The sequence below is a fragment of the Rhinopithecus bieti genome, unplaced genomic scaffold, assembly GCF_001698545.2.
Source record: "Rhinopithecus bieti isolate Rb0 unplaced genomic scaffold, ASM169854v2 scaffold_19546, whole genome shotgun sequence".
In the NCBI taxonomy this organism is placed as follows: domain Eukaryota; kingdom Metazoa; phylum Chordata; class Mammalia; order Primates; family Cercopithecidae; genus Rhinopithecus; species Rhinopithecus bieti.
Window position 1 is genome coordinate 298,958 of NW_016809475.1, and position 18,194 is coordinate 317,151.

The window sequence follows — 18,194 nt, forward strand, 5'->3', positions numbered from 1 at the left end:
CCACCTATCACCTCTTTTCCAGTCCCACCAGTGCCACTCCAGCTGGAGTCCCTACACCACAGCTATCCAAGCAGCATACACTTATTGGCTGCTACTGGGTATCAGTAACTCTGATCAATCTTGGGCACATGAAGATGGGAAAACCTAAAGGGGTCTACAGACAAAAAGCACTCACAAAAGAATAAATATAAAACAGTGAATGAAAGGCCTTAGTAGAAAGGCCTTAATAGAGGCCTCAGGAGCCCTGGAAGTGATGACCCATGGCCAGGTCAATGAACATTCAGGAAGGGGTCACACTTGAACTGAGCATTCTGAATTGAGTATAGGTTTGCTAGGGGGAAAGCCCCATGGCTGTCTAAAATACTGTTTTACGGCCGGACGCGGTGGCTGTCGCCTGTAATCTCAGCACTTTGGGAGGTCGAGGAGACCTCCCACTGGACACCAGGAATTCGAGATCAGCCTGGCCAACATGGCAAAACCCATCTCTACTAAAAATATAAAAATTAGCCTGGCATGGTGGTGCATGACTGTAGTTCCAGCTACTCAAGAGGCTGAGGCACAAGAATCACTTGAACCTGGGAGGCGGAGGTTGCAGTGAGTCAAGATAGAGCCACTGCATTCCTGCTTGGGCAACAGAGTGAGACTGTCTCCTAAAAATAAAATAAAATATTGCTTTAAATGTCATTTCCAATCCTAGAAGATTTCACCGAATCCTTGTTATCTCAATTATAGGTTTAAACTCCTTAGCCTGGCATTAAAGCCCTCCACAAACTGCCCCAATTGTTAAAGTATACCTAATTGCTCACAATCTGTACTACCTAAATCCACAGAGCTACTTTTGCCATGGTTCTGGTTTGCATAGCATTCTGGCTTTTATGCCATTCTTTCTCTGAAGTGTCTTCTTCCACTGCTTGACTATCAACTCCTTTCTTTCTTTCAGTGCACAAAGCTGTCTGCCATGCACCCTAGTCAGAATGACCCTTTCCTCCTTCAAGCTGCTGAGCCTATCATAATGGAGCCCCTGGTACAACGTGGATGTGTTGCACTGTAGTGTGGTTATGGATATGGGGTCTCTCTCTCCTGAGTGAGAGGATAAACCCACTGGCATCAAGGCTTTAGCAATAACCTAACAAATATTTGGTGAATAAACAGTCTCCTCATTATTAGGGAACAAGAACGGACACAGGTCTGGCCCCTTGTCATTGGAATACCTCTATCAGCCATCGTAGGGGCCACCCGCCACAGCGCACACTCAGCTTCCAGTTCTTTGATCTTGCGTGGCCTCCTTTGGTTTCAAATTCCCTGGGGGTGAACCAATTTCCAGCCTCACTCTGTATACACTTCACCAAGATTCCTGTAAGACCAGGGTAAGTTGATCCTGAGCCCTCTTTGTTCCCAGCACTCAGACTGTGGCCACTCAACACACTGGATCTAGAGCCACCCAATTTCTGATCAAGATCAATAGCAGGAGGGTCTGGCCTTCCCTCTCAGACTTCAGAGGCCCCAAATCCAGCCTGAAAGTCCCCTCTAAGGATATTTCCTGGTGGGGATGCACATTTCTTTGATCTTCATCCATTAAGAAAGTGATGGTTGTCAACAAGAGCAACCTTTTAAGCGTTTCAAAAGCACTTACAGAAGGAAAAGCAAGTAATTCTGAAAGATCAGAGCATTCCAATTTTCTATTCAAATTTGGAAGTAGAGACCAGGCCTGAGTCTCCAGATGGCTGTGAGGGCAATGTTGGAGGCAGAATACTCAACTTGTGGCTATGGTCTCAGATGGGTGCCCTGTGGCTCAGGGGTCACTCCAGCAACATCTGCATTCTCAATTATAACATGTTTTATGCAGTTTAGTGGCATTAGTGAACAGAGATTTTCACACCCCTGCAATCATGGGTAGCTGATATTAAAAAACTAATTGTGAAATGCTATCCAATAAAAAATTTAATTTATATGTAAAAGATAGTCACATGCTCAATACCATTAGCCATTAAGGAAACACAAAGCAAAACCACAATGAGATACCATGTCACACCCACTAGGATGATAGGATGACTGTAATAAAAAAAGACAGACAGATGATAACAAAGTTGGTGAGCATGTAGAGAAATTGAGCCTTCACACACTGCCAGGAGGAATACAGAATAGTGCAGCCACTGTGAAAAACACTTTGGTGATCCCTCAATTAGTTAAACATAGAATTACCATATGATGCAGTAATTTCTCTCTTGAATATATACCCCAAATAATTGAAATATGTTCACACAAAACTTGTTACACAAATGTTCAGGACAGCATTATTTATAATAGCCAAAGAGTGAAAATAGTTCCAAATGATGAGTTTATAAACAAAATGTGGTATATCTATACAATGAAATATATTATTTGTCAATAAAAGAAATGAAGTACTAATACATTCATTATGGATGAACTTTGAAAATACCACAATCAGTGAATGAAGGCAGTTAGGAAAGGGCATGTATTATAGGATTCCATTTCTAGACAGGCCTACAATAGGCAAACTTACAGAGCAGAAAATAGATTAGTGGCTGCTTAGGTGGGAATGGGCATTGACTGCTAATTGACATGGGCTTTTCTTTTTAGTGTGGAACAAATTGTTCTAAAATTAGACGACAATGATGGCTGTACAATTCTGTGAATACACACAAAAAAGTTGATTTGTACACTCTAAGTGGTGAGTTGTATGATATATGAACTATATCTCAGTAAAGCTGTTTAGAAATAGTCACAATGCAAACATTTCTGTTAATTGACGTCCAGAGAGTCATATTAAGATTGGTCTAAGATGATGGCCATTCTAATAGACATTTTTTGGCAAAGTTTTATAATTTACAGTAAAAACATGTAAATTTACATATTTTACATCAATATGTAAACTAATTATCACAGCTACATCATGAGGCAGGTTTTTCATTATCGTTTCCTCTCTTGGATGAGAAATTTCAGGTTCAGAAAGGTCCCCTTCTCTATTCAGAATGGAACAGTCACTCCTCGCACAGCCAAGGCTGGAACTCAGGCTTCGTGATCCCAAATTCTGTGATCATCTCCCTATACCAAGCACCCTACCCTGGTGATGGCACTCCAGAAGGGAGAGAGAATATGAAGGTCGAGGTTGAAGGCCTCTTCATTTTTCTGTCTGATTCAAAGTAAAATATGTGACATTTTCCATCTGTGAACTGATGTTCCTGCACTTCTCTTTGGTTCTTTGGGCAACCCCTGGACACTCCATGTGCGAGTCAGCATCTAATGGGTGTGATTTCTTAAAGTCTGAAAACATCATCTTAGAAATCCCTTCCTCCTTCCCTCAAGCCAAACTGGGGCCAAACTCCTTGAATGATGTGTAATTCACATGATAATTCCCCACTACTTGTGATGCCTTCAGATAGGAGCTGCAAATTAAAGAAGACCATGAAACTCACCTTGTTTCAATTTCTCCTTATGTAAAATTCCCTTCACCCCACCACAGGTCACCGGAAGTAAAGGAGCCTGAAAATCCACAGTTTCATCTTTGTGCTTTCTTGAAGCTGAAAGAGAGGATTTCTTCATCATGTCTCACTTTGCAAAGGCACATCCCCCCTCCCTCCCTACTGAGGTAATTCCTAGAAAGACACAAGAGATACTTAGGAAATTCCATTCCAAAAACCTCTAGAGTTTCAAAGTCTTTCTTCCAAGTGGCATTTTTGATCCATAATTACAGAATGTCTACCCCAATTTCACCTTTCAAATTTCATACAAAACAGAATACTTTAGCAGAGAACTTAGACTTCAGTAAAACTGGTTTAACTTCTAATCTAGTAAGCGCCACTGATTCTTATATGACAATGAAACTCAGTTGCTGTCACTGTTCTGACAGGAGCTCTCCAGCTATGCTGCTTTGCTGCAGGTAGGTAGCCTTAGATGAAGCCAGAGATCATATTCAATCTCCCCATTTGAGCACTGACGGGGCAAGCAGGGAGAGGGTAATGATAGGATAACCTAATGGAGATGATGTCTGCCTTCTATTTTTGTTCTCTGCTTTAGTTCATTTCTCCGTCCTGTCAGCATTCCCTGTAGCTGAGAGAAGAGCTCAGGGAGCTCTAGAATAATCTGAAAATTATATGGAGTGGCAGGTGGGGGACTGGAGACCTGATTTCACAGAGAAGGGGGTGTAAGGTCTTCAAAGGAATTCCAGGAGGGTAAGCAGTGAATCTTTCCCTTCCAACCAAAGGTGTAGGGCCAGGCATAGTGGCTCATACCTATAATCTCAGCACTTTGGGAGGGTGAGGCAGGTGGATCACTTGACGTCAGGAGTTCAAGACCAGCCTGGCCAACATGGCAAAACTCCGTCTCTATTAAAAATACAAAAATTAGCCAGGTATGGTGGTGCCCACCTGTAATCCCAGCTACTTGGGAGGCTAAGTCAGGAGAATTGCTTGAACCTGGGAGGTGGAGTCTGTAGTGAGATCACACCACTGCACTCCAGTCTGGGCAATAGAAGTCATGATAAACAGGGGAGCTGTCCTTTGTCCTGAGACAAATTTTTAGAAAGGCAGACTATTAGGACTGGGATGGACTAATAAGAAAGATGGTTGGCCTACCTACAGAATGGAAGAAAATTTTTGCAATCTATCTCTCTGACAAAGGGCTAATATCCAGAATCTACAAGAAACTTAAAACAAATTTACAAGAAAAGAACAACCCCATCAAAAAGTGGGCAAAGGATATGAACAGATAATTCTTAAAAGAAGACATTTATCCAGCCAACAAACACGAATAAAAGCTCATCATCACTGGTCATTAGAGAAATGCAAATCAAAACTACAATGAGATACCATCTCAAGCCACTTAGAATGGTAATGATTAAAAACTCAGGAGACAACAGATGCTGAAGAGGATATGGAGAAACAGGTACGCTTTAACACTGTTGGTTGAAGCATAAATTAGTTCAACCGTTAAGGAAGACAGTGTGGTGATTCCTCAAGGATCTAGAACCAGAAATACCATTTGACGCAGCAATCCCATTACTGGTTATACCCAAAGGATTATAAATCATTCTACTATAAAGACACACACACATGTGTGTGTTTATTGCAGCAGTGTTCACAATAGCAAAGACTAGGAACCAACCCAAATGTCCATCAATGATAGACTGGATAAAGAAAATGTGGCACATATACACCATGAAACACTATGCAGTCATAAAGAATAATGAGTTCATGTCCTTTACAGGGACATGGATAAAGCTGGAAATCATCATTCTCAGCAAACTAACACAGGAACAGAAAACCAAACATCATATGTTCTCACTCATAAGTAGGAGTTGAACAGTGAGGACACATGGACACAGGGAGGGGAACATCACACACTAGGGCCTGTCGGGAGTTGGGAGCTAGGGGAAGGATAGCATTAGGAGAAATACCTAATGTAGATGATGGGTTGATGGGTGCAGCAAACCACCATGACACATGTATACATATGTAACAAACCTGTACATTCTACACAGGTATCCCAGAACTTAAAGTATAAAAAAAGAAAAAGAAAGAAAGATGGTTGGCCTAATTCATGCTCTTGCTTTCCAGATGAGAAAACTGAGACAAAGAAACTCAAGTGATCAGCCTAAGCCCACACAAAGAAAAAGAAAGTCTTAGGACACAGATCTCTAATCACAACTCTGCTTCACCCTTAGTGTACAACCTGTGGCTTTCTGTGTAGCCAGGGGAAGGTCAGCTAAATCACTTATGGGTTATACCCTTTGTATGGCAATGAACTATCTCCAGCCTTGAAATTTATCATTTCAGTGAAAGTAGCACTTTAGTGGCCCCTGGGTCCCTGGGGTCTGGTTGTAGATTCATCACCAACTTACTTCCTTCTTTCCTTGACACATTTTGGAAAATGACTAAATAGGATAGATTTCTCACTAGTTAGTACAACTTCATAAAACAATTAAGGAAATGGGTTTATTACTGAAAGTACAGTGTACTGCACAGGAAATTAGATGTTTAGTTACTGAAATCACATTCCTTTTTTCTTTTTTACCTCTTGATCGGACACTTTTCTGTGGAGCTTTGTCACTCTGAGTGAAGTGGGTTCCAGGTTTGCCTCTCTTTCTCCCTGAGAAAGCAGAATAATATAATCACAGTCATTTATGAGTATCTGTGTTACACATATTACAGCTTTTCAAAAATTCCATTTAAATGTAACTTTCCAAACGCCTGTTTAATGTATAAATAAAAAGATTTAAACCCTAGCCTTTAAGGTATGAAGACTGAGATAGCTAATATTAGGGTCACTTTATATTTCATTTTCCTATTCTTATATTAGGAAAAGACTAATTGAAATCAGTATTTCACATATATCTCAAGCAAAAGCATAAATGCTTCATTCCAGATTTTGAAGGTTGATTTCATATTTCATTTCAAATATATATAATTGAAATATATATGGCATATAATACATGTTAAACACCTACACATCCACTAATTTATTTAATCTTTGCAAAATAAAAATGATAATTACGGTCATTAGAGAAACTAAAATATTCAGAGAAAATTGAGACAAAACTACAAAATTAAGCGAAGGTATTTGGGTTTCTCTTAGCAGAGACAAAAATAAATGGCAGTTCTGTGAGTTAAGAGAAACCCTATTAGGTGTTCCATAGGTGAGATGTATGCTGCACATACCACATTGAGGGACGATATTCATGCCTTTGTGCTGAAAGTAATAGTAAATGTGACCAGGGCTTTGTCCACATGACTTTGGAAAAAAGAAATATTGGGATTTAAGAAATTAATCAGAAGAAAATTAACCATGAGGAATGGGTAGAATTGAGACTTCCACAGCCTTCATTCCAAATGGTAATAAGGATTGACATGGCAGATGCTGCGGCCAATGAGGTTCTCCCGTGTGCGTGTTAATTGGCTGTGGGTGGGCATCTCAAGGTTTACTATCGTTCAAATGTGTTTTATTTTCCAAGGCAGGAAAGCAAAATGTTCTTTCCTTCTTGTGTTGGATGTCCACCATCCAATGACCACCATCTGGGGGTGCTGGTCAGGGTCATGTAGGCCCATGAGGAAATATTTTCCAGCCTACTCATTCCTAAGTACTATAAATGCTAAGCATATCATGAGCGTATTAGGCCACCAAAGTAAAAAGGAGCAACCAGACCCAAAGTGGACCTATGGCTTGGAAATGAGAGTTTCATGGGCAAAATTGAGAAAGTCCCAAGCAAGTAGGTTGAGTTGAGCACCCACATCCTAGGACAATGCATTAGTCCATGTATGCAACCATAGAAAGAGTTAGTGGAACTGATGACACCAGGTTCAGCCTTTCACTCACATGCAGGTTGTAGAAGTAAAGCTCTATTTTCAAAATAAGTCAAGCTGTGATGCCTGACCCCTCTCCTTCCCTTGCAAGGCAGTTGATGAAAGCATCTCATGGAAGAAAGAGCTAGTGATTGTGCATCAACACTTGTAATTTCATTTCACGGCTGCACCTGTCAGGCAAGACACCTCCACCCTCTGATCTCACCCCTCTCTCTCACCTCCCCAAATCCTTGATAGGACCAAGCCAACAGCTATGGAGTAGGGGTAGGGCCAAGACAGAATAAGAGAAGACACTGACCATGTCACCCCCAACTATATGTGCTCCAGACTAAGGCTTGCCCAGGCTGAAGGAGGGAAGGTGCTTTATTGTTTTTGTTTTGGGTTTTTTTTTTTGCCTTCATCATGAAGTCTCCGTTAATTCTTTTTTTTTTTTTAATTATACTTTAAATTCTAGGGTACATGTGCACAACGTTCAGGTTTGTTACATATGTATACATGTGCCATGTTGGTGTGCTGCACCCATTAACTTATCATTTACATTAGGTATATCTCCTAATGCTATCCCTCCCCTCCCTCCCCCCACCCCACGACAGGCTCCGGTGTGTGATGTTCCCCTTCCTGTGTTCAAGTGTTCTCATTGTTCAATTCCCACCTATGAGTGAGAACATGTAGTGTTTGGTTTTCTGTTCCTGTGGATGCTGAAGAGGATGTGGAGAAATAGAAACACTTTTACACTGTTGGTCGACTGTAAACTAGTTCAACCATTGTGGAACACAGTGTGGCGATTCCTCAAGGATCTAGAACTAGAAATACCATTTGACCCAGCCATCCCATTACTGGGTATATACCCAAAGGATTATAAATTATGCTGTTATAAAGATACATGCACACATATGTTTATTGCGGCACTATTCACAATAGCAAAGACTTGGAATCAATCCAAATGTCCATCAATGATAGACTGGATTAAGAAAATGTGGCACATATACACCATGGAATACTATGCAGCCATAAAAAAAGGATGAGTTCATGTCCTTTGTAGGGACATGGATGCAGCTGAAAACCATCATTCTCAGCAAACTATCACAAGAACAGAAAACCAAACACCTCATGTTCTCACTCATAGTTGAGAACTGAATAATGAGATCACTTGGACACAGGAAGGGGAACATCACACACCGGGGCCTATTGCGGGGTAGGGAGAGCAGGGAGGGATAGCATTAGGAGATATACCTAATGTAAATGATGAGTTAATGGGTGCAGCAAACCAACATGGCACACGTACACAAACCTGCACGTTGTGCACATGTACCCTAGAACATAAAGTATAATAATAAAAAAAAATGTATTGACCTGTAGGGCAAAGGGAAAGCGGCACAAACTTTATCTTACCCCTAATCTTGGAAAGGTCTTTCAGATTCACGTTTGCCTTCTTTTCATTCAAGACCACCTGGCCATCGGCTTTGCTGTGTTCTGGGGTTAGGCAGGGGAAAATGTATTAATAGAACTGGGCAGAAAAACTGACAGGCTGGACCAAAAGCAAGTGAGGGAGTCCTGGGTTTCATTCTGGATCCCCTTTTTTCAGACACTCAGACAAGGAACCTCAAGCAGGTGTCCAGAGCATTTTCTGCTTTTGAGATTGTTGACTTTTAAGTTACACACAGGATTTAATTGTACATTGAAGTCTCTTAGAATTTGTCTACATACACACAGACTTAAATGAAAATGTTATAATGATTCAGTCCAAACAAATTTTCAATTTGAAAACAGCCATTCTTAAAATGCATGCAGTCCCTTTTTTTTTCTTTCTAAACAAAGCTGTCACATCCACCAACCAGGCAGCCACATCAACTGGCAAGATTGGTAAAAATTAACGATTTTCAATAGGACTCTAAAATCTTACTATTTTAGATCCACTGATTCAAAATTGACAATCATTTAGAAAATGAGACTTGGCCTTTATCGTCTAGAAGAAAGGAAGTCCTCAGACCATGACTAAAATAAATTTCCAAGATTTCAGGGCCTGATTATAAAGAACATATGTATTTACAGGAAATTCAGAAAATAAAATGATATGAAACATCACCATCTGGAGATAGCCACAGATGAGGATGGCTATCTCCAGATGATGATTTGTGCAAAATATTCTCCTAGTCTTTTCTTTTGCATATGTTACTTTTGAATAACACTTTTCATTAAAATGTTGGAGATTTATAATATTTTAACATACACATATACATTTGAAAACCACAAATAAAATATAAACATCGCCTCTATTACACTGACCAAATGTAACCACTACATATATTTTTATGAATGAACTGTCATCCACTTTTCTATATTTATGTCTCTTTATATGTACAGATAAATAATTACATGTGCATATATCAGGATACATAAAAATATACTTCAGAAGTATAAATTGCACATAAAATATGGTTATACTTTTTTTTTTACAATTGTGCACACATAGAGATACACCCTGATTTCTTCATTTAGTCCTCTTAGGAATGTCTTTCCAAATTAATAAAAAGTTCTTGAGCTAGGGAAGAAAGTCATACTGAGGATGATAACATCTCCTTATTAACTGTGGGCCTCTGGACTATTACATGCATGAGAAAACCATTTTGTTGAAGCCATTGCATTCTCAGGCCTCTTTGTCACAGCCTGTTAGTCTACATCCTAACTGATACAGGAGGTACAGAACTCTCCTGGCCCTCAGGAACTGCAGGCCTTCAAGAATACAATGGGCAGTGCACTAATAAACTCAAAAGCTGTAACGACTTCACTTTGCCTGCTTACCATTTTGTTGGACGTTTTTCTGCATTCTCCTTCTTACTCTGGTCCAGCAATGCCCCCTCTTTTTTCCTTCAAGCCAAAGAGAATAAAGTTAATTATGCAGCGGTATAAATATAATTATTTGAGTTTTATATGCCAGTAAGATTAAAGATTTTTTTTCATACTTTGGTCCACAGGAATGGGGCAAAATACTTTAGGATCAGTGTAGCAGTGTGGAGGTTGAGTACAGAGTTATATTTTATCTCTGCATGAGCCTTGGGCCATGGGCTTGGGAGAGACTATAGGAGATGACCTTCTTTGAAACAAAATTTTTAATAGAAAATTAACTCTTGCTGGCACCTTAGAGTGAATGATAACTGCTGTTCCATGTTCCTTTTTCAAGTGTTTGTTGTGTAAATGCAAATGTGCAATGAGAAGGCATCTTCCTTGAAGCCTTCTCACTATAATATCATGTTATAAATAATATTCTCACTATAATATTATGTTATAAATAATATTCTATATTGGAAGTTGGGAGATATTCTGAACTTGATGTGGAGAGCTTTCATTATGTAATTACATACTCATTATAGAATCCCTATATAATTTCATTAAATAATCGCAGCAGTGCCTGCACACTGTCAGGCTGCAGAGCAGCTGACTCCAGGAATGCTATTGTGACCCCAGAAACTCATCAGTGTCCTGAATCTGGCTGTCTGGACCATTTGTAGTCTGATGTGCCCTTTATCAGAAAAGTGACTCCACAGTGCACTGATTTTCTGACTGTCCCTCATCTCCTCCTGTCTGCACACTGTGGGAGGGCAGTAGGCTCACTGAAGGGAGCAGCCCCCAGAAAGGGATCATCTCCTTCCTGGATAGTGACCAGGACAGAAGTGGTGGGGATTGCAAGTGTTCTGTAGACCTATCTTGAAGATTCAGGATTCTGTTGTGACCATTCCTAGGGATGATGCCTCATCCTTTCCCCTACCAGCCTGGTGGGTATGGCCTTGAAAGAGCCTAGGGGTTCAGATTTAACTCCAGACACACTTTATGAAAATGCTTTTTTCTACTATCTAATTTTGCAGATGGAAAGTCTAAGTGAGAAAAGGAGATGATTAGGATAAAAAATGAAGGTACAGCCACTGGAATGGTATAGCAGATTTTGCAGCAGTGAAGCAAGAGCAAAAATCCAGACATCTAAAGAGGTATGGGAGAAAGAGGAGCATTGGTGATATCTGTCTTTCAGAAGAACCCAAGGATCCTTTGTCCAGAAGGAAAACACCCTGCTCCAGTGCTCCCACCTCTGAGAATGCTGGGTCAGCCTCTCTGCACCAGCCATGAGACGGCAGAGGCTGGGTCCAGCTTCTGAGGTCCCACATAGAACCCTCTAGACATTGTCCCTACCACTATTCTCAGTCATTTGTTAGAGGGGAGCTGCCACCTAGTTGGTGTCATGGACAAATAGGACAGATTGGACAGACTGTCCTCAAGCAGTCCCCCCCACATGCCCACCCTCTCCCTAGCCACACACACAAACAAATCAAGGATGAACAGAACTGGGAACTCCAAGGCTTAGAGCCAGCCAGGAACCATGTAGGAGACACTGTTCACCTTCCCCCCTACTAATGTACATACCACTCAGGGAAGCCCAACAATTGTGTACACTTCCCTTCTGGGAGCCCCACGTGTGCCCTGGGGATTGTACTTCTTGTATGAAAGCCAGGCACTAATTGCCTCCCTCATGTAAGGACTTGTACCTTAGAGGTGGTCATAAGGGACCTAAATCATTTACAGTTTATGAAATATGTGTGTGTACGGGTGTGTGTGTAGATATGGGGTCTCGCTATGTTGTCCAGGCTGGTTTTCGAACTCCTGACCTCAAGTGATCCTCCTGTATTGGCCTCCCAAAGTACTGGGATAACATGAGTGAGCCACTGCACTGGGTCAAAATTTGTTAAATGTTGTAGGAAAAAAATTGAATAGATGTAGACCCATGGGTCCGACTAATCAGAGTGACTGATGGGGTAGTGGCTTCACGGGGAAATTTGCCAGAAGCAAAAATGTGGGGTGAATTTGGTGGAAGGCCATTCTCCATGGCATTTCTACATGCCTCAGAGTATCACTTCAAGGATATTTGAATAGCAAAGCAGTCTTGGAAGCTAGAGATCATGTAGCCTCCAGATTATAGGGCAAATGTATTCCTGACCAGTATAAAATAGACAACATCTCCCTCCTTAGACATTTTCCAGAGGAGATGCCTCCAGAAGAGATTTGCTTAAGATTCTTCTGCTGCAGCATACACCTGTGAGTGCAGCATCCACCTGGGCTTGCTCTGCACCATCCTTTTCATGGGTCTTGGGGGGAAAGAACTGATGTGTCTACTCTATATCCCAGCAATTTTGTTCCTAGGTATTTACGCAAGAGGTATGAAAAAACAGGAAGATTCCTACAAGAATGTGCTCAGCAGAGTTTTCATAATAGCAAAAAACTTAAAAAACTCAAGGTGTCCATGAATAGAATTATAAACAAAATTTGGTATATCCAGATAATGTACACTACTTAGCAATGAAAAAGAACAAACTACTGAGACATCCAACAATATGGATGAATCTCAAAAACATGCTGTGTGAAATAAATCCCACTCTAAAGAGAATATGCTATAAAACCTTATTTATATAAAGTTTTTAAAAACCCAGATTATCATAGTTAAAAAGAAGAGTAGTGATTGCCCTGATGGGTAGTGGGTGAGATATACTGGACAGGGCATAAGGAACCTTTCCAGGTGATGGTCATGTTCTGTATCTTGATAAGAATTTTGATGGTGCAGAAAAATGCAGTTACAAGAACTCATCAAATGGTATACTTAATACTTGTGCATTTCATTGTAAATTTTATCTTAAGAAAATAATTCTAAATAAATATTGAACTCTAGTTAATGATATACATGCCAACGTATTTGAAGGGGAAGAGTGCTAATATCTGCAGCCTTGAAATGTTTCAAACTTGACCACCGGTTAGTGAGTGGATAGAGAAATGCATAGATGAATAGAAAAGTGATAAATCAGGAATGATACAATGTTAATTGTGAATCTATGTGAAAGTATATTGATGTTTAGTGTACAACTCTCCCAAGGCTTCTGTATGCTTAAAATTTTTGTGATTAAATTTTAGGGAAAAAAAAGCTTTTAGAGAGAAAGGACAGAATATTTACCAAGAAGTTACAGTTAGTTACAATAAGAAAATAATTTTTATCAGCCACACCATAGATTCCAGAAAATAATATAGTAATCACTTTACTATACTGAGAAGAAATAAATTATTGACCTAGAAGTTTTAATGTAGCTAAAAAGTTCTATCAAAGTAGAGACAAAGTTGTACATCTAACACTTAGAGAGTTTACCACTTAGAGATCACTCACTAGAAAAAACAAAGAATTTACTTCAGCTAGACAAAAGTGAAACCGAAGAAAAGAACAATGGTGAGCATACAAAATAATTTTTTAAAATTAAGTAAATATCAACTGTAAAAATGATAATAGTTTCAAAATTTATAGTTAACAATAAAATATTAAACAATAGCCAAAATGGTAGAAATGGGGTGTTCAGTTTGTAGTGAAACCCTGATAAGCTCCTTGTCATCTTTTGGGATTGGGGCATAATTTAAAACATTACAGAAATTTTGTGTTTAATTTCTAAACTAGCAGGGAGAAAGGGGAGAATATATAGTTTTATACCAATCCATTAGAAAGCAGGAAGGAGACACGGAAAACACAAATAAAGAATGGTCAACAATACCACAGAAGATTTAGGTCCATATACATCCGGAGTCTCAATAAATGTAAACAAATTTAAATTTACCTATTAAGAAGCTAGGATTATCAGACAAAATTACAAAAGTTAAGTGCAGTTACAAGAGACATAAAAGAAAGCTGAACAAGAGGGCATCACATAAAGTGAGTGAAAAATATTTTTAAAAAACCATAAAAGTTTGCATAACAATGTTAGTACTCAGCCAAAGAGATTTTAAGGCAAAAGCATTAACAGGGATAAAGCAGAATGCTGTATAATGACAAAAGAAAAACATCCATTGAGAAGTTATAAATCATGAATGGCCTCAAAATATTCAAAGTAAAGCAACAAAATAAAGAGGAATTGGCAAATATACAACCATGTGTGAGAATTTAACACATTTGTATGCAAATCTGATGGAGCAAATAAAATTTAAATTACTATGGACATGAATTTAAACAATAAAGTTGTGCTTGATAAAAAAGATACACATGGAGTGAAGCCAGAGCCTAACAAATAGTTTAAATGTACATTATTCTCAAGGGGCAGAAAACATTTACAAACATTGACTACACATTAGGTTGCCAAAAAACACCAAAAAACAAAAACACCTTAGTTTAGGGGTGGTATATGCCTGTATTGCCACTTATTTGGGAGTCTGAGGCAGGAGAATCACTTGAGCCCAGAAGTTTAAGGCCATCCTAGAACACACAGTGAGGTCCCATCTTTTAAAAAACAAACCAGCAAAAAACAGATCAGCTGTTGTCAAGAACCAGAGAATGGAGAGAAGAATACAAGTGGACTTTGGGGTGATGGAAATGATACATGTCATGATTGTGGAGGTATTTACATAACTGCACACATTTGTTAAAACAAATTTGATTATACCCTAAGGTGATGAATTTGTTTTATGTAAATTACAGTTCAATAAAGCAGAGAAGAAAAGTGGATGTGTGGAACATCTACATGAAGAAAATTCTGTTATTGGTGTCCTTATCAAAGATTACTTGAACATACATGCATGAGTTTATTTCTGGGTTCCCTATTCTATTGCATTGGTTTATGTGTGTTTTTATACCACTACCATACTGTTTTGATTACTCTTGCTTTGTAACATGGTTTAAAATTAGACAGTATGATGCCTCCAGCTTTGTTTCTTTTTTTTTTTTTTTCAAAATTACTTTGCCTATTTGGAGTCTTTTATGATTTGATACAAATTTTAGGATTCTTTTACCTATTTCTGTGAAAATGTCATTTAAATTTTGATAGAGATTTCATTGACTCTCCAGATCACTTTGGGTAATATGGACATTTTAACAATATTCTTCCAGTTCTTCAACATGAGATATCTTTCCATTTATTTGTATATTTTTCAATTTCTTTCATGAATGTCATAGTTTTCAGTGTGCAAATATTTCACCTCTTGTTAAATTGGTTCCTATTTTATTCTTTTGCGGCTATTGTAAATGGGATTGTTTTCTTAATTTCTTTTTTGGATAGTTCATTGTTAGTGCAGAGAAACACAACTGATCTTTGAATCCTGCAACTTTACTGAATTCACTTGTTAGCTCCAACAGTTTTTTGATGGACTTTATAGTGTTTTCTACGTAGAAGATCGTGTCACCTGCAAACAGACAATTTAACTTCTTTCCAATTTGGATGCCTTTTTTTTTCTTGCTTACTTGCTCTGACTAGGACTTACATCACTATACTGAATACAGATGTCAAGAAGGGGCATTTAATCTTGACAAGGGTGCCAAGAATAAATAATGGAGAAAAGATAGTCTCTTCAATAAATGGTCCTAAGAAAACTGAATATCCACAAGAAAAAGAATGAAATTAGTATCATTTTATCACAGTAGATCCTCTCAAATCCTGCTGCTGCTTTATCAACTAATATTTTCTAAATCCTTTGTTGTCATTTCAACAATGTTCACAGCACCTTCACCAGGTATAAATTCCATCTCAAGAAACTGCTTTCTTTGCTCATTCATAAGAAGCAACTCCTCATCCACTCAAGGTTTATCATGAGATTGCAGCAATTCAGTCACATCTTCAGGCTCCACTTCTAATTCTGGTTCTCTTGGCTGTTTCTGCCACATTTGCAATTACTTCTTCACTGATGTCTTGAACCCTTCAAAGTCATCCATGAGGATTGTAATCAACTTCTTCTAAATTGCTGTTAATGTTGATATTTTGACCTCCTCTCATGAATCATGAATGTTCTTATGGCATGTAAAATGGTGAATCCTTTCCAGAAGTTTTCCAATTGACTTTGCCCAGATTCATCAGAGGAATCACTATGTATAGAGACAGTTATAGCATTACAACATGTATTTCTTAAATATTAAGACTTGCTAGTTGAAATTACTCTTCGATCCATGGGCTGCAGAATGGATGTTGTGTTAGCAGGCATGGAAATAACATTAGTCACCTTGTACATCTCCATCAGAGCTCCTGGATGATTAGGTGTACTGTCAATGAACAGTAATACTTTGAAAGGAATCTTTTTTTCTGAGGAGTATGTCTCAACAGTGGGTTTAAAATATTCAGTAAAACATGCTGTAAACTGATGTGCTGTCATCTGGGCTTTATTCCAATTACACAGCACAGGCAGAGTAGACTTAGAATAATTCTTTAGGGCCCTAGGATTTTCAGAATGGTGAATGAGCATTGGCTTCAAGTGAAAGTCACCTGCTCCATTAGCCTCTAAGAAGAGACTCAGCCTGTTCCGTGGAGCTTTGAAGCCAGGCATTGACTTCTCCTCTGTAGCTATGACAGTTCTAGATAGAATCTTCTTTCAATGGAAGGCTGTTTAGTCTACACTGTAAATCTGTGGTTTAGTGTAGCCAACTCCATCAATGACCTTAGCTAGAGCTTCTGGACAACCTGCTGCAGCTTCTACATCAGATTTGTTGCTTTGCCTTGCCCTTTAATGTTATGAGACAGTTTCTTTCCTTCAGCCTCAGGAACCAACATCAGCGAGTCACAAACTTTTCTTATGCAGCTTCCCACATCTTTCAGCCTTTATAGAATGGAAGAGAGTTTAGGCCTCACTCTGGATTAAGGTTTGGCTTAAGGGAATGTTGTGGCTGGTTGGATCTTCTATCCAGATCACTCATACTTTCTCCATATCAGCAATAAGTCTGTTCCACTTTCTTATCATTCATGTGTTCACTGGAGTAGCACTTCATATCTTGGCTAATTGTTTGCTGCAACAGGCCTAGTTTTCAGCCTATCTTGGCTTTTGACATGGCTTCCTAACTAAGCCTTATCATTTCTAGCTTTTTATTTAAAGTGAGACACATGTGACTCTTCCTTTAACTTAAGCCTTTAGAGGCCATTGTAGGATTATTCATTGACTTAATTTCCATATTTTTTTTTGTCTCAGGAAAGAGGACAGTCCAAGAGAGGGAGAGAGACTGGGGAACAGCTGGTCAGTGAAGCAGCTGAAACACACACAACATTTATTAGGTTTGCCATCTTATACGAACACAGAGTGTGGTGCCATAGACAGTTAGAATAGTAACATCAAAGATCATTGTTGTTACCGTTCATACTACCATAACAGGAATAATAATAATAATAAAGTTTGAAATCTTGCGAGAATGACCAAAATGTAACAGAGACACAAAGTGAGCACATGTTGTTGGAAAAAGGGCACTAATAGACTTTTTTTGACACAGGGTTATCACAAACATTCAATTTGTAAAACTCACAATATCCTCAAAGTACAATAAAGCGAAGTGCAATCAAATGAGATGTGCCTGTACCACAAAGAAACCTAAAAGAATAACATCAAATATGACAACACACATAGGTGACATTCAGTATACGTCACACGTAAGTATTCCTGTTGTCCTAAAGCATGGGGAAAAAAAGACAACACACTAGCAAAATATAAGTTCCAAGCACTCATAGAAGAAAAAATAAAAATGGCCAAGAACAAATGAAGAATGCTCAGCTGCACCAAAAATGAAAGCAATGCAAGTTAAAATAGGAATGAAATAAAACTTTTTACAGTTAAGTTGGCAAGATATTAAATGTTTATAATATCTACTGCATGTTATATTGATTTAAAGAGAAATGTAACGGTTTAAATGTATTTATTTAGATATATTACATAATTCTAAATGTGCTAATAAAACATAGAAAAAAATGGAAATATGAACAGCAAAGTTTATAGGGAATATGTATTTTAAAATCAGGATAAAAAACACCATAAAAGTGTAAGTAATTTGAAAAAATATAAATTTTTAGAAGATCGAATATAACCATATAGGGTGAATTTTTTTTTTTTTTTTTTTTT

The 18,194-nt window shown here is 38.6% G+C and overlaps 1 protein-coding gene across 3 annotated transcripts in view; it reads right to left on the bottom strand.

The window, feature by feature from the left end:
- SP140 (SP140 nuclear body protein) overlaps positions 1–18,194 on the bottom strand; it is a 158,450-nt gene that overhangs the window by 89,204 nt on the left and 51,052 nt on the right. For 2 of the 3 annotated variants that reach the window (XM_017889513.1, XM_017889514.1), the window contains exons 16-20: positions 10,122–10,187; positions 8,712–8,792; positions 6,034–6,108; positions 3,438–3,542; positions 1,212–1,354 (exon numbers count right to left, since the gene is read on the bottom strand). In XM_017889513.1, coding sequence (XP_017745002.1) covers positions 1,212–1,354; positions 3,438–3,542; positions 6,034–6,108; positions 8,712–8,792; positions 10,122–10,187 — 470 coding nt within the window. The remainder of the gene's footprint in view (positions 1–1,211; positions 1,355–3,437; positions 3,543–6,033; positions 6,109–8,711; positions 8,793–10,121; positions 10,188–18,194) is intronic. The other variant, XM_017889515.1, reaches the window with a different exon arrangement.